Genomic DNA, 12,488 nt, shown 5'->3' with positions numbered 1-12,488 from the left:
TGAACATGTTTCCATTGAGACTTCCTTTGACCAAAATAGGTCATCAGAAAAAGTTAAGTTCTACCAGGATTTTGATGACGGTGTTGTTTATCCTGTCTGGTAAAAATGAGAAATTTAATTTTACCAAATTTTGATAAGTTCTTCGCTGCATTTAAATTCTCAAATTAAGTCAAATAGAATGAATTCCTAATTTGAAAGTAACATAATATACCTTTGTAAAGGAAGAGTTGATATACAGATGGAAATAATATTATTTTTGTCTCCATTGTTGAATGAAAATACTGCAGTACTGGATTGACCTTGTGTCATTACCATGCTTCATAGAAGAGAAAACACTTGAAATTTGTTTAATACTGGAACTGGTATCTCTTTCTGCTTCTGCTTGTGAATAAACTAACACCATGCCTTACAAGACTTTCAGAATACATGAAGGTAAAAACAGAGTTTTGCTTTGGAGGGGCCTGGATTTCCTAGTTTTAGGAAGATTAATCTGTAAACAGGTTTACAAAATTGTTCATGTGCAGTTACTGTATGAATTGAAACACAGGAACAGCAATGTTTTGTGTAGATATTATATCTAAACCCATCTCCCCCTTTCCCTCAACGCTTCGTTGTGCCTTATTGCTCTTCACTAAGCAAGAGGAGTTGTAATTTCATTCGCAAATAAAAATTTGAATATTTAATTTGGGGAAGATATTACTTGAGGTGAGAGCAGGCAATAGTCTTTAAAGTACAAGTCCTGCTTCTCTTTCTGGTTATAAAAACAGATTTCCACAGTTCAGCTTATCCAAAGAACCTTATCTATATTATTTCTTTGGCTGCTTGTAATTTACTAGTCAGCTGTTAGGTGAGAGAACAGTAAGGATCATTCATTAGTTCAAAAGCAGCTTAGCTTAACTAGTACTGCATGTCTTGCATCATTTTGGTTTTAAATTTGCAAGGTTTTGAGGATATAAAAGGACCTTTTCCTTCAACCCACACAATTCTTCTGTCACATTTAATGAAATCACGCATTTCTACACCTTGCTTGTGAAGTGGAAATTTCTAAATATTGTGGAAATAACAGGTGATGTGTTTCTGTGTGTTGAGACCAAAGTCATTCTCTGTCATACATTCTCTGTCACTGTGCAGAAAAATCAAGGGTGACAGTCATTGTTGTTAACTGCAGGAGTCTGAACCTTGTGCAGCGTAGGAAATGTAGTGGTAAGTGTGTATAGAGGGTACCATTGAAACTTGCTTCCATGGAAGTGTTGAAAATAAAAGCGGGTGGCAGGAAGGGAGAATAAAAGTACGCTGCACGCACGTGCTCTCATATTCTTTAGTGGTTAGGAATGAGACAGAAAGGAACATTTTTGTACTTAATCAGCAAAATGCAAAGGGAAGTAATTTGCTGTTTGTGCAGACCAACACTGGATAACTTGGCTTCCTTAAAACAGGGAACTCTCCGAGACTCTTCCTTTCTGCATAAAACATTATATGCTGTCCTTTGCTTATAGTCAAATCACTAACTTTCCATCTTGTTTGAGCTGTCTCCTGTGCTCTCTTGGAACTGCTTATTGTAGTGCAGGCACATGATTTTGTTTTGTGCTGAGACTTTTAAATAATCATCCTTGAGGTATGCATTGTCTGAGAGGCTGTTTTTTTCCCTTCTTTCTTGGCATAGCCAGTACCTTATTATCTTAGTTTCGTTTTTAAAAACAAAGCAAAACAAAAATAGAGGGGGGGAAAAAAGCCCAAACCACTTTTCTTTTCTTGTTTCTTGTAGGTTTATGGGTGTCTGTGTGCATCAAGGACAGCTGCACGCACTAACTGAGGTAAGACTATTTAATGATATACATGCTCAATATGAAACTGTTCTCAGGCCAGATTCTGCAACTGCTGTTCACCTAGAGTCAGTGTCCTTTACAGGGACTCGTTAGTTAATCACGTGCTGCTTGCTATGCAGTGGGAAGGTTGCAGCATCAGGCCTCAGAACAGTACTTTGCTTATAGCCCTGGAATGTCTTTTATCGTTAGAAGCTCTCATTAAGATGAAAAAAATCACAGTGGGAACAAAATTCCACTGATACTATTCTAAATAAGAGATGTGGTTTACCATTGAGGCACCCCTAAGTAATATTTGTGTGAGACATTGCTTTGCATTTAACTCTCATTTATACTCTGCTTGCATGTGCATTTCACAGGTGAATCAGGGATGTTTCAGCTGGGTGATATTAGTGGATTCAGTCCCTGCCATCTTTTTATTGGGAATAACATGAACATCTGAGCTTAATCTGGGTTCCATACAGAGGAACTATTCCATTGCCCAAGTACCCTGCCAAGGTCCATTTATCAAATGAGAAACTGAAATTCCAATTCATGTGAGTCTTCACCAAATTTCACTCGATTGTGTGCTTAATCCCACCTCCTCAGGGAAAAAAACGGGAGGGAGTGTTCTCTTGCTAGGAATAGCATTACCTCTTTTGTGTCAAAATCTATAAAAAGTTTATCCTGCTGTTTTAGAGTAGAGGTTGAAGGGACATGCATGTTTGGTAAATTTCGTGTTTATTATTTAGTCTTATTTTGTAGGAACTGCTCAATAAAAGTTTACCCCTTTCCTCTACTACTTAAAAATTGCGGTAACATGTATGTTATTAATTAGCAATTAAAATGGGTTCCCAGTATGCTTGCCAAAGAATTACTGTAAAATTGGAAGAGTGGATGGGTGTACAGAGTCATCAGGGTGGTACTGTGTGGCCATCGCTTCCCGCAGCTGTCATGTGCAACTTTGAGGCAAAGGTGCGCATATGTGGGCAGTGACTTTTCTTCACCTTTGTGGTGACAATTCAGCAATGATAGTTGTAGCTGCTGTTAATGATGCACAGTAGTTCGTGGCGGCTGCATTTCTCATGTAAGAGCAAGGTAAAGACGCTCTCAGAGATTTTAAGGTACAGCGTGTATATGAGGAATTCTTTGATTCCAAATAAACTGCCCCTCACCTGTTTTCCTGTTCTTCCCTTCCACACCCTGTGCTCAGAAAAGAAAAATTCTTTAAGATTTGGCATTGGGTGGCTGGTCGAGTCCTGCAGGCAGGTTTTGCTAACTTTATTGCTTATTTCTTGTGGACCTCTGATCAGTTAAAAAGGAGATTTCAGGTCCTCCCCCTCCTGTGACATATCCTAGAAGAGGTGGAGCTCTATAATGCTTCATTTTTACTAAATATTGGCAGATCCTCCTCAGCGTGTTGTTGGTTTTTTTCTTCATGTCACTTGCTTGCCATTTAAACATCCCTCCCCACCCAGAAAGCCAAGAAAATGAAGCTTCAGCACACGTGCTTCCTCATGGAGAACTAACTTGTAGCTGCCTGCTTTCTTCAGCTATTTTTGAATTCTTGGCAAGCAAATAAATCCAAGAAAGGCTTCAAAGAATAACTTTTTATAGTTATATAACTTTTTATAGTTATAATTCAGAATGACAGAAGAGATTCCTGAAACATTATTTTGAGATCAAAGAGGAAAAATTTTAGGCTGAAGAAGGCCCCTGCAAAATTTTGAGGAACAGAATAGCTTTAGGAGCAGGTTATAAAAATATATGTAGTGATTCCTGCTTTGCTTGTGTGGACCAAGGTGGACATTTAATGCCTTCACCAGGAAAAACTGCAACCGAAGGCCGTCATAATTTGATGTTGTAGGGAATGCACATGTTTTGTCCAATACAATAGTTGTTCTTTGGTTTTACAGAGCTTTTAAAACTCAAGAGCTGAGTATGTCCCAGGTGGTGAGATTAGTTATTTCTGCTGACAGTGGTGGTGTTTTTCATCTTGGTGTGTGTGTAGAGTAGTAATTGAGTGCTGATGACTTCTGGAGGTTAGAGGAAGGAGGTGAAATGGCCAGCTGAAGGAATAACAAGCAAGGCACGCTTGGTGAGTCACCAGTTCAAATATAGCCCAGGAGGATAAACAAGTTACCCACTGTCTTGTGTCTTTTCTCAGCTCGTTGTCCAAAAATGTGGTCTCCTAGCTTCTAGTGCTCAACATAACTGATACTAGCCTGACACTACTAGCACTCAGAGAACTTCTGCCAAGGTTTCACTTCTTTGGAGGTGAAACTCTTGATTCATCAGCCCGCTCCTCAGTAGACATCTGAGTCGCTGCAAGGAGAATCCTTTCTCACTAGCCTATGCTGGACCTGTTCTGAAAGGAGCTTAATTATCACTTGTTGACGTGGAATGTGCATAGTAAGAAAAGTCATGTTTTGATAATGTGGTTGATGGTATTTCTAAGCAGAAGGGATACAGCATCACTTAGAGCTTATATCTGGGGGGGGGGAGATGGGAAATCATGTTTATTTGTACATATGTTTCAATGGGATAAGAAATTGAACTCTGGAGGCAAATACTTGGTGAATGGATTTAGATGGCTTGTGCTCAATAGCCCCCAGACTACTAGCAGGAAGGACAATAGCCACAAATGATGTTAGAGGAGCCTTGAAGAATTTTAGTCAATTAAAGGAATGCATTAGTAGCATGTAGTACTTCACTATTGGAAGGCAGCCTGAAGTGTCACTGATTTCTCCTTTTGCGTATTTAAACACAGGGAAAGCTAAACACAGCGAGCACACCAAGCAAGTTTTTTTTGCTTGAGGAAGATGTCGGTGGTATGTAGGCTTTGGGTTTTTCCCTGTTGGCAGCATTTTATATTGTTTTAATTGTTTTGTGTCTTAAGTGGCTTTTGGTTTTAAAACCATTACTCAAGAAGCAGTTTCTGTTTGTTTTGATTTGATTTTTTTTTTTGCGAAAAGAATGAGATTGTTTAATTATAGATTGCACTGGAACTTTGGCCTTGTTTTAAATCTACAATTTTAACAGCTTTGAAAATCCAATACCATTTTTGAAGCTCTACTCAAACCAGAAACTATGGCATATTCTTCTGAAGTAGTTCAGTATCTCTTCTTAGAGTCACAGGATGATTTAGGCTGGCATGGACCTCTCTCCTTGCACACAGTTAAACATTTAAGGAAGGTGAAGTAGAGGCTTCGATAGGTGTGCAGCTCAGATGAGTTGGCCAGTGTTAGGCTGTCTCACTAGCTTTGAGCTGCTGGGCATGGATTTGCTGTGCTCACTTTCTATAAACCTAGGAACTGGATGTTTTTTTAGTATTCAGCTGTAATCTGTGGCTAGTGGTTTGGTTCCATAGCTACGTGAATCTGCAGTGCTTGCTGCATGCATATACATACTCAGGTGCCTCTCCAGCCTAGTTCCAGTCTCTCTGTCTGACCACCTTCCTAATCTGGCAACTCTGTTAGCTTCCATTTCTTAATCTCCTGGCACACAGCATCCTCAGATTTTGAGAATCTTGCACAGAAGTGCAGGCTCTGGCGTCAGTTAGCGTGAGATGCCGCTGAGCTTTCAGAGACCAGGTACAAGCCACTGCTGGAGGTCAGCAGACATTTTTTTGTGTGTTACATGCTGTATAGGCCTATGTTATTACGTGGAAGGCAGTAACATAGCATACAGTCTAGCATCTAGCCACTCAGTAACTCTTTGCTGATCTTAAATTATTTGTTGAACTCTGTTAAGCAAATTCATCTGAATTGCCAAGAGGTCAGGCTAAAATCTTGGTATAACTTGATGGATATGTATGTACAGGAAGAGTTGTACAGCTCGATAATTCCTTCTTGGAGGAAACGAAAGCCTTGACACCTGTGTGTAAATAGATGAGGAAGGGAGAGTTGTGTGTTGATTGGGTTATCTTGAAATTGCAGTGCTTTGCAAACAATAGCTGATTGTTGCTACAAAAGTTTTATGGCTATTATTCATATTGGTTGATAGCTTAAAAAAAAAAGTGTACAAATTCTCTGCTGCCACAATTTGAAGTTATAATTGTACGTGCCCTGGGCAAGATCTGACGTGCACTGGAGCTTTCTCAGGCTATGGACAGGGCTGTGGCAGTGTGATAGGAGCACGTGCTCAGCAGTGGAGGGCTGGACAATGTTCTTTCAGCCAGTAGCTGGACGTGCTGTCTGCCCAACTTGCCTCCCTGGCAGCCTTTCAGTCTTTCTCCTTGTTGGTGTACTACCCAGTCAGTCCTTCCGATTCCACCCCAAGCGTCTGGTGTGTTATTAGGTGTTTCCTGGGTCCAAGATTATACTTGAGCAGCCTTGCTTTTAAGAAGCTGTATATGTGGCATTTGGGTAATTGTGAAATAGTTATAAAGGGCAAGCCAGCCGTTCTGTGCACCTGGCTCCTTCAGTGGCTTCTGTAGCCACGTTTGGTGAGTCCTTATCAACTGCTTCACGCATCTCATTGTATAGATGCTGAAGGCAGACATGCACGAAGGTGCCTTGAAGCCTAAAATGCTTCCTGTGTGCTCAGAGCAGTGATGCCTGCAATAATGCATGCTGGAGATGCGGGTGCTAAAAAGCGCTGTAAGAAAAATATCTTGACTGCTGCTTTAGCCCTTTATTTTAAGAGAATCCAGAGAAATTCTTTGAACTATTGCACATTTTCAGCTCAATTAATTTTTTATAGCTGTGTTGGAAACCCTGGGAAAAAAATTTACTACGGAAATCCTTCCAGACGTGTTAATTTTCATCTTGGGCAAGATAATTGCTATTGGACAATTTTGACATGTCTGTAATGGCTTATTGAATCTGGCAGTGCTGTTTTTACCATCAACCACAATTAATTGTTTAGAGACAAGAATGCTGTTATGTAGCAGTTAGAAAAACACTTCTTTCTTCCTCGCACGGTGTCCTTTTGCACTCCTAAACTCATATTAATGAAAGCCTGTGGCTTTGGAAGAGATTTTTTTTCAAAAGTTCTTCTGTGATAGCTGAAAACTTTCCTTCTCTGCTTTTCCTCCCGACAGCAATAGTTTAGGCAAACTGTAAATGCAGTGAGTGGAGGTTCAGGCTGTTGGAGACCTTCCTATTTGTAGTATTTTTGGCTTTTGGCGATGGTTAGGTAGAAAAGATATTAATAGCTTAAAATTCTTAGAATTGTAACGATTGTACTGTTGTACAAGGAAGGGAAAATAAATTCTTTAAGAGGAAAGGTGCTTCTGGCATACAGCTTTCACAAGCAGAGTCAATCATTAGTAAGGTCTTATTGAAACTTCTCCCTATTCCTTCCCTCTTTTTTCCTCCTCAGTTCTTAGGCACCTTTCTGTGGAAAAACCCTTGACCCTAGAATGGGAAAAAAGATAGACATCACTTAGGTTTCCTCTTCTAAACCTTTACAGCAAATATAATGGGCATACAATTCCTTCCAGATAGCAACTGCACACTCAGAGTTTTAAAAAGCCCAGGAACGCCATTCCTCCTCGCACCACCTCCTGCAACACATGTTAAATCCCTGGTGTTATTACGAGTGTGACTTGTATTGTTTGGATAGCTTCAGTTTTACTCCCGTAGCACTGCAAATATTTAACTGTTTTGGTGTTCACAGTAGGCTATAGCCCATCAACCTGAAAGAACTTAGTGTCTTCAGAGCTCTGCTTCCTGTTACCAGTCATTCTGCAAATATTCTGTACTGCACAGGAGTTGCTGCCCGTTTAGGTATCGCCTCTTTTCCAGCTCTTATTCTTGATAAGAAAGCTCTGGTGGTTGTCCCTCAAAAAAGGGAATAGCCGCAGTGATCAGTTGGTTAGCCTGGGCTTTGAGGTAACTGAAGAGGAGATGAAAGGTGTGCTAAAGGTGGCAATAAGTAGAAGATTAAAAGAGAGAAAAATACTCTACTGCTGTTGGAAAATAATAATTCAGTAATGATAATATTAATATCATACAGCAAGGCAGAGTAAATAGAACTCTAAATATATTTTTGCATGTAGTCTGTAAAGTTATTTTTAGTAGCTGCCCAAACTATTTAAGAGAGGAATCTGGTGCTGGCATGCGTTCTTTGCAAATAATGGAAGAATTCTGTTACTTCGTATGTGGTACTCAGTCTCAGCACTGAAGAGACTGCACAGCCAATCCATACTGATAAAAGGCTTCCAGGTCAGCTTGTGTTCCTTAGTATCTTGTGTTTTACATCAGCTACCTGTGCTTACTGAAATTTTCCTTAATGTCTAGGCACCTGCTACTTCTGACGGTAGTACTGAAAAAAGAAGACTCATGAGGGTGAACGAAAAAAGCAGGGGGCAGGGAAGCTATAGAGATGTTTTGGTCCTCTGTCTCTCCTTGGATTTGGTCTCTAGCTCTGGTCTAGTTTGGTCTCACGTGCATACATAAAACATCTCGAGCATATCGGAGGTTTCAGGCACCGTCAAGTTACTTTGTGGTTGCATGGAACCAGCAACTGTGGTGACTTTCTGGAGGAATGAAGTGAGCAACCGTGAGGCTTTCTCTCGGGTGTTTTTGCTAACAGCTCTGAGAATATACCTGTTACTTCTAAGAGCCTTTGTTTTAGAGGAATTAATCTTGATACAGAGTAGTGTAAAAAGATGGGATTTACTTCAAAATTCCTTTTTTTTGTAAAAAGGATTAACATGCTGCAATGACAAAGGGTATCTTTCAGCTGACTTTCAGCAGCCAGCAGCTGGCATTAAAAGTGTTCAAGGTCTAGGATGCTGCAGAAGGTCTGTTGTTTAAACTTTGTAAGAACTCTAAGTATGTGTGAAATTCTGCAGATTAAATTGATCCTTATGATCTCTCAACCAATGAGTAGTGTGACCTGTGGATTAATACTGTAGTAAATCTCTGCTTGCATGCCTTATTCTTTTTGTCCTTAATTCAGATACTTTTTGTAGCATTCGTTATAGCTACAGCTTCATTTTACATCCTTTGCTGCGTGAATGGGAAGACGAGTTGTTACTGTGGGGCTGCAATGAGGCCGGTGCTCAAAAATGCAACGTGCAGAGGCAATCTGGGCCTTTGCAGTTATAAAAACCTAAGTACCAGAAATGTAAACTTAGCCTTAACAGAAAGAATTTCAGAGGCATCAGGCCCTCTGTTAAACTATGGGTACTTTATACCCCTCCTGGATTTGGTATCAGAAGTAAATGTATTCAGTTCCAGGAAGGTACACTCTAATGACAAGAATGGTTATATGCTGTAAAACTGGAGTACCTTTTGATATTACTTCCTTGATTCTTTTGTCCCTTTTGGCGTAGGACTGGAAGTGCAGGCAGCGCACATCTGTGTTATTTCCTCTGTTAATTTGGTTGTTTGGGTTCATTAGCTTTTCCCCTACAGGAGTCATTAAGAGTCAGGCCTTGTGTATGCTAGCTTCGGGGTCAAGAGAAAACCATTCATCTGGGCCCTGGGGATTTGACCTGTAGAGAAAAGTAATGGTAACCTTGTCTGATACAGAAGTAGTTGTACTCTGCCTTAATGACTGGGGACTCTATGGGAAGTTCTCTGTAGAACCTGAGGAGAAGAGTAAGGGTCATGGCAGCACAAGCAGAGGTTAAAGCAGATTGGGAAATAACCCTAGTGTTAAGAAGACAAGGCTAGTCTGTAATATATAAGGTGAGAAATCATTCCATTTCATTGCAACTGTTTTTTTTCCCAGCACAGAAATAGAATGACTGCATCACACGATGTCTGTTAGGACTGTTCTCTGTCTGCATAGTGCTTTATGTTTCTGTTCTTGAGAAACAGCCCTCATTATCTCACTGCAGAAAAATTGTTGCAAACACATAGGTGCCTTGAAATATTTTGTTCATTCTACTGTCATCTATTTTTAAATGTATAGAGCTGGAGTATTTTACTTTCCACTTCAGGGAGAGAGTTCAAGTGAACCTAAAAGATGCAAAATCTGTTATTATGTGCCTGCTTACTGGTACCTGTGAATATGGGCTTAACCTTTTTCAGCTGAAAAAGCCCCCAGAAACAGAATGTGTACAGAAAGACAGGTCTACTGACTGTGCTTTCTACTTCATTGTGCCTGGACACCAGAGCTAAGTTATGAAGAACTGAAAGCATCACCTTTGTCGTTCAGCGGCTGTCTTGCTGAAAGGAAACAGACGTAGGTAATGGGGACTTCTCTGAGAGCCAAAAAGTTAGGAAGTTGCTGTTTATGTTCTGAGATGAATGTGTTTATAACATGGCAAACCAAGTCTCTGGCAATATCTTTTTGAAACTTTAAAGAAACTTTAAAGACCCTGTGTTTTTAAAGTCCTAAGCCTTGGGATGTGCTTCAGATTTCTTGTATCAAAGTATCATCGTTAACTTTTGCTTAAGTTACTATCATAAAAAAAAATATATCTAAATCTGACTTAGGTACTTGTATGTATGTAAATTAAATCTATTATTTCGGTAGTTTTGTCCAGGACTGTGTAGACCTTGTGCTTTTGCTTGTTCCTACGCAGCTTGCAAAATGTTTTCTAGTGCATCTTTAATCATTTCAAAAGGAAGTTTTTTTATAAACTTACTGTAGTGCAGGCACACCTCCCTTCATCTCTTTTGATCACAACAGAATTTTAAAAACACTCATCAACACATGAGCTATATTCGGTCTCAGTTTTTCAGTCTTCACAGTATGTGGACTGTCAGTTTCAGTTTTGCCATAACAGTTTACTTAGATTCTCAGTTTAATTTATAAAAAGGTGCTGAGAATGCGTTCAGCCAATGTGGATTGCTTGTTGACCAGCTCTATCTCATGCTTTCCCTGTGCTGTGCAAGGCATCACACTGTTTCGTGTTCAAAGCTGGGTCCTTTTTCCCATGGATTCATTCTGTTAAGAGGAGTACAGCATGTCTCTCTTCAACTTGAGAGATTCACATCTGAAAGGCTTAATGTATCTGACACTTCCCGGCTTGCAGAATTGAAGAGACCCATTCCTGTGCCATTGATCCTTGTCAAGAAGCATGGGTAGCTCTGTGAGCAACCGTAACCTTATGCAGTATTAGCTGGAGAGCGGTAGATTAACCAACTGTATTGTTGGGGAGGACGGGTGTCTGCCTCAACTGTATTTTTGGAGAGGTTGCATGAAAAAGAAGAAAAAAAATCTACTGATTAAAGGTAGAAGTAAACCTGGCTCCTCTGTATGTGTCAGTGGATGCAAAATTACATATACCATGTTCAGATTTAATAAGTAAATTATCAGACTGCTCTAAGTAGGACATTAAAAAGTTTGTAGACAAGGGAGAGTAGTGCTGGTATTTGGAAAATATCATACTGTTTAAACCTTACGCACTAACTTTGAGTCCATGAATTATTTTGTAACACAAAAAAACCTCTGAGACTGCAAAGTTATTTCACAGAACACAAAGTACATATTCTTTACTTTGTTTATATTGTTTTCCTTGGGAACCGAATATTTTTGTGAATTAGTTAGAAGGAAAAAGGAGTTCAGTCCCAAACACAGCTTGATGTTCTGCACATACCAATAAAGTCCATTTAAAATCACACGAGGGGGCCTGGCTTTCAATGATAGGAGGCAGGAAATTTTAAATTCCATCTCCAGTTCATACTCGTGTACCCTGATGTTGTGGCATGCGTGGTGTGCCTGACCATTTAATTCTTTCTTCACCAGAATTGTTACAGGCCTCCACAGGAGTTTCAGCTAAGTGTTTGATCTGTAGTTTGGCAATTTTGAGTGTTTAAATGTCATAAGCCAGGTTCTTGAAAAACATGTAAAGGACTTTATTTAAGTTTAGTGGCATTTCATTTTTTTTTTCCTGCATCTGATAGCTATTTACCTTTTCATGAATGCGGTCAGACAAGATGGTTAGCTTTCAATGATCAAAGACCTAGAGTTTCCAGAAAAATACTAACCAACAGGGGATTTTGACCTTAATTTTTGGGATGCTTATACCAAGGTAGTCCTATAGACTGCAGTCTTCTGTGGTGCAGCTACAGTTTGACTGGAAGTTGAATGCAGCTGTACCTGGTTGCAGTACTGCTCCTGAGAACAGGAGGAAGATTTAGTTAACTAATTTTTGACTGGAGGAAGCTTTAGTTAATGAATTTGTGCATTTTCCTGCAGCTGTATGCCTGCTATGGTTAGACCAGTTCCCCAAGAAGCGTCTTTTAAGGATTAATATCTTACCATGTAGACATGCAGAATTAGAATAGTAAGTAGCGGACATTCAGGTGGGTCCTTGCTTTACAGAAGGGTGGAATTGATTTTAAAAAGCTCAGCTGCAGAAAATAGAGCTGATAAAAACATTGGCTTCTCAAGGACACAAGCTGGCTTTGTGAGCTCTGCCTCGGGAAGGAAGTGCTTGCAGGCAGATGGGTTAAAGGAAAAACCTGCTTGGGTTGGTGGTGGCCAGGTAAGCTAAGCACACTGGGGACAGCTCTCCAGAGAATGCCAGTCCTTTTTGCAGTTCTGGCTGACCAAGGACAGAAGAGTGGGTCTCAAAAGTTCAGAAGTAAAAGTGCTATAATCGGAAACGCTAAAGAAATCCTCATCTAAAGACAGAAGCCAAGACTTTGAAAATATGAATCTAACTTTAGGTACCCAGTCTGTATTTATGCGTGCAGGTGGCTAGATCAGAAGTGTTGAGCAACCGGTTGTTTCACTGAGAACTTGTGAACGTGCAAGCTTTTGAATTCCAGTCATTTT

The 12,488-nt window shown here is 40.0% G+C and overlaps 1 protein-coding gene across 2 annotated transcripts in view; it reads left to right on the top strand.

Moving 5' to 3' along the window:
- TESK2 (testis associated actin remodelling kinase 2) overlaps positions 1-12,488 on the top strand; it is a 77,276-nt gene that overhangs the window by 32,555 nt on the left and 32,233 nt on the right. For both annotated transcript variants that reach the window (XM_083846925.1, XM_083846926.1), the window contains exon 4: positions 1,766-1,814. In XM_083846925.1, the coding sequence (XP_083703051.1) occupies positions 1,766-1,814 (49 nt within the window). The remainder of the gene's footprint in view (positions 1-1,765; positions 1,815-12,488) is intronic.

This window comes from Anser anser, assembly GCF_964211835.1.
Source record: "Anser anser genome assembly, chromosome: 8".
Taxonomy (NCBI): Eukaryota; Metazoa; Chordata; class Aves; order Anseriformes; family Anatidae; genus Anser; species Anser anser.
This window is presented reverse-complemented; position numbering and strand designations above follow the sequence as displayed.